General features: G+C 39.2%; 1 protein-coding gene across 5 annotated transcripts in view; it reads right to left on the minus strand.

Annotated features, from left to right (window-relative positions):
- The window catches only part of septin4b (septin 4b), a 66285-nt gene that overhangs the window by 10061 nt on the left and 51700 nt on the right, over positions 1–4524 (minus strand). Inside the window, exon 1 of one of the 5 annotated variants that reach the window (XM_016232821.1) lies at positions 3916–3991. The exons of the other annotated variants lie outside the window; for them this stretch is intronic. Within the exon in view, the coding sequence (XP_016088307.1) occupies positions 3916–3951 (36 nt within the window). The 5' untranslated portion in view covers positions 3952–3991. Of the gene's footprint in view, positions 1–3915; positions 3992–4524 lie in introns of those variants that run through there. 5 annotated transcript variants of the gene reach the window in all.

Here is a 4524-nt window from a genome sequence, read left to right on the forward strand (position 1 = left end):
TGAATGAGCACAGCGGAGCTCTTTGTGTGTGTGTGTGTGTGTGTGTGTGTGTGTGTGTGTGTGTCTGTGTGTGTCTGTGTGAGTGAGTGTGTGTGCCAAAGAGGTCAGGGCTGGTGGTTCAGACTCCAGTGAAAGTCCAGCACAGGTGCACCAATATCAAAATGATATTTGGGCTGCCTTCGACTAAGGAATTTTCTGGTCGACTAGTAGTCGTTCATTTTAAGCATTAGTCGACTTATCGCATCTTTTCGAAGACCAAACAAAGTACTTTCACTTTCACAACGAAACACACAGCGGGCTAGAATGAGCGAAGGCCGGTAACCAAGAATATCTCTTTGGATTTGAGACTTTAGTCTTTGCAACTTTACAGATCTTCTTTATGCACCAAGAGCTTGTAACACTCCAAAGAGAAAGGAACAATTGAAATCGCATCATATGACCCCTTTAATAAGCCATTTAAATCATTATAATGAGCCTAATAAGCGCTCAAGTGCACGCATAAAGCTTGCCACAGTGCACCGGCAGAAGTAATGATTATGAATGTGTCAGGGAAAAACAGTAATGGAGGCTGCATTAACATTTTAATAATGTATTGATAAACAAGTGCTTTCTTTGTTTTCGGTTTAAGAGATGAAGTCGGCGACACTGACTCGTCAACTCCGCAGTAGTGATGCACCTGTATGCATGTTTCATACGGATGACATAATCTGAGAAAATTTGTTGTTCATTTGAATTGGTTTATTTGAAAGTAGACATTTCACTCTCTATAGATATATTTCCCATGTCTGTAAGGCAAAGATATACACGGAGTTTCGAGCTCAAGTTCACAGAGACCGAGACGGCAGAAAGCGCATCCTGTTTGTTTTCATTATTTTACAAAAGCGCAATGTTTTGTTGTTATTGTGAGTGGACACAAATAAACGTAGAGTCTTTACAGATTTGAAAGATGTATTTCTCTTATCTGTATGAAAAATGACGCACCGGCGCCTCCATCTGTCCTGCAGTGAGTGCGCTGCTGTTCAGCTTCCACACAGACACTGAATAGCGCACATTTCTCTAGGTTAACATTAGATTGAGTGGCCATGTAAAAATGCTGCTACTAACATATTCCAGATGATAAGCCATATTTGAGGTTGATGAATGATAGGCGAGCGTTTGGATTAGGGTTGGGTATCGTTTGAATTCAGTTTTGATTCCAATGTGATTAAATAATGATATCAAACATTTATCCTTTGTCTCTTTTTTTACAAACCATTTATTGGAGCTGAATACCATGAACAAAAATCAACAGGCTACATAAAAACTCTTTAAGAGCTGTTTGTGTGCAAAATAGAACTGCATGATTCTGGATAAATTGAGTCCCCCCATGGAAGTTGTGTTTCTCTCATGATTCTGAAGAAAAAAAACATTAGACAACTTAACAAAATCACATGTAATTTATGAATGAATGATTAAATGATAGAGATGCACCGATTGCAATTTTCTTGGCCAATTCCGATTTCTGATTTTTTGTTAGTGTGATCTGCCGATACCGATTTTTGCCGATTCCGATTTTCTTTCTAAGAACTATAATTGACAGAATATACAAACAAAAATCTACTTTTCTTCAATGCAAAGTTTTATTTTCATAAAAAGTCAGCAATAAAATAAGAACAAATAAAAAAATGGCAAACAACAGCACAAATAAATACAATAGAATAAAGAGAGCTATGAAACTAAGTTTTCAGGTTAAGTACGTTTTTATTCAGGTAAGAAATACTACAGAAATTAAAGTAATCAAATGTAAAAGAACACATCCAGTATTATTTTACATTTGATTACTTTAATTTCTGTAGTCTTCATTGTAAAAATTAAATACAGATTAATGCTTACCATTAAAGTTATAAAACGTATTCAGTCAAGAGCAGAAAGTGATTGTCTTTTGTTCTTTGATTAACATGACAGACAGCAGCAGGTATATTGGACTGCGGTCCCTTTAAGAGTTTATCCACGGACCCAATATACTGTTACACAACATGCGTTCTCTTGCTCAACTATTTAACGTTACAAAACTGACTGTGTTTAACTGGATACTCGCCAAGACGGGCATTTTGACATAATTAAAATAACTACGTTTTAGCGCAGTTAGCCACTCATTTTGGTATTTGTGGCTCACAAGCAGTTTGAGACTGAGCGTGGCTTGTGCGCTCCACTAATATAGATCAGTGGTGGCGTGTGCACATTTGGTGTAAGTGCGAAACCTGCGGGAATGACTATAATGTGCAATACAAGCACTATTTAACCGGAGCGAATGAGACGTGTGTGAGAGAGAAGGGGTCGTCAGAGAAGAGAGCGAGAATGCGCGGCTGATGTTATTGCTGGTAACAAAACGGATCGGCTCGAAATCGGAGAGAAGTGAGACTGACCGACCGATCACCGATCCGGGCCGATCATGAGGAAAATCGGCCGATTCCGATCCCTGCCCGATCGATCGGTGCATCACTATTAAATGACTCACTCAAGATGTACTTGTTTCATTACTGGATGAATCAGCGTTCTTGAACGAATCTCTTGTATGATTCAAAGAGAAAAATACATTTTAACAGCCCCTTTTCGCCACCTACTGGCGTAACACTGTAATCCATAAATCTTCATTTGAAGTGTCCAATTACTTTCAAAAGGTGATTTACTCTATTTTATCGCTACCGTACACATCAGAGTTTATATCTGAACAATACACTTTTATCCCAGTACTTCTGTGATTTGAATGTTTGTAACACAGAAATAATGATACCGTGTGGCTGAAAAGACTGAAGCTGTTTCATTCATGACAGACAGCTGCTGTCTTCAGGTCAGCGGCAGTGCGAACACAGATTTAAATGTTCAGATCACACTGGTGTGATCGTACTCTGCACGGACGAACCACGTGATCACAACACTGATCGACACGTCAAAGCTTGAGGAATGAATAATTTTTTGGCTTCTGAGCGCAAACGTAGCCAAACTTAGGAGCACTTAGATTAGGTCCTGGCAGATCACAGATGAAGATGAAGAAAAACAAAGCGCATAGGAATCGATAGGTGGAATCTAAATTTTAATTTGACAACAAGTATCCGATTCCTGAGCTTAGTATCCAATTCTGGAATCGGAATCGATTTTCGATTCCCAACCCTGGTTTTGACGTCCTGCTGGATGTACTGTATTACCATAGACCAGCCATTAACGATCTCTGTGACTTCGCCAATGTGGATTTTTTTTTCTCCGAATAAGCGACTAATAAAATCTTGGTCGACCAAGCCTCTTCTGGTCGACTAACGATTAGTCGACTATTAGGGGGCAACCCTAAATGATACACAACATAAGCATGAGCAAATATTAAAGTGACAAAATAAATTGATGTGATCATGAAAATGTTCAAGATACAGTAAACATATATTTGCAAGCTGATAATAATAATACAATTAAAAATTATTATTATTATTATGAAAACATCACGTTTTTGCCATAAGTATTTTGCCATATTGAGATTATGGAAATGACATGAGATAACGTTCTGCTCCACCAATTAACAGAAGTATCCCCTTCCTATTTTATATATATATATATATATATATATATATATATATACATACATAAAATATTCAATGTATTCTTATCAGCTTAAAAAAAACACAAATAATTATGAATTTTACACAAAAGCGGATCAGTTTCTTGATCAGACTAGAATTCTCTTTATCACATCCACATCTGATGAAATCAAACCAAAACATCGTCAGAGCTTGATTAAAACATCTGCAGACTTCTGTCGCTGCAGTCAGAAACCAGCTCCTGCTATTCACAGTTTAGACTCGATTCTGTCTCTGTAACTGCATTGTGCAAATGCCATGCCAAGTCAACATCCACAGATTCAAATAAGTGTGCAGAGTGCAGACATACCTCAGAATCGCTGTTTACTTCAGAGTTTGCTGCCATTGTTACTGATTGAGAGCAAACAGTCAGTGTGCGGGGAGAGAGAGAGAGAGAGAGAGAGAGAGAGACACGTGACCCACTGACTGACTGTCTACCGCTCACTGCAGCTCATTTGCATAGCCACACCCACATCATGTGCACATCTTCTGCCACCGCTGCATCTCATTTGCATAGACCCCCCCCCCATCACACGCTGTCAGTCATATATATGAAGGCCATCACAGACTCATACAGGACATCACAGAATATCTGAAAAAACCAGCAGCTAGAAACAGAGAAATGTTCATTCCTCTCTGCTCCCTCAGTAGTGCTGCTGTTTGTGTCTCTCGCTCGTCTTGAGTCATGCTGTCCTGCTAGAGGCTTTAAACCACATCTGTCCAGCCACTTTAAAAAGCCACTGTGTCCCTGATCTGCAAAGCCTGAACACACACACACACACACACACACACACAGACGCGCACGCGTGCACTCACACACACACACACACACACACAGGTTTGTTTTTGTGAAAAGTGGGGACTCTCCATAGGCGTAATGGTTTTTATACTGTACAGACCGTATATTCTATTGCCCTAC

The sequence above is a fragment of the Sinocyclocheilus grahami genome, unplaced genomic scaffold (genome assembly GCF_001515645.1).
Source record: "Sinocyclocheilus grahami isolate Dianchi unplaced genomic scaffold, SAMN03320097.WGS_v1.1 scaffold419.1, whole genome shotgun sequence".
Lineage (NCBI taxonomy): Eukaryota > Metazoa > Chordata > Actinopteri > Cypriniformes > Cyprinidae > Sinocyclocheilus > Sinocyclocheilus grahami.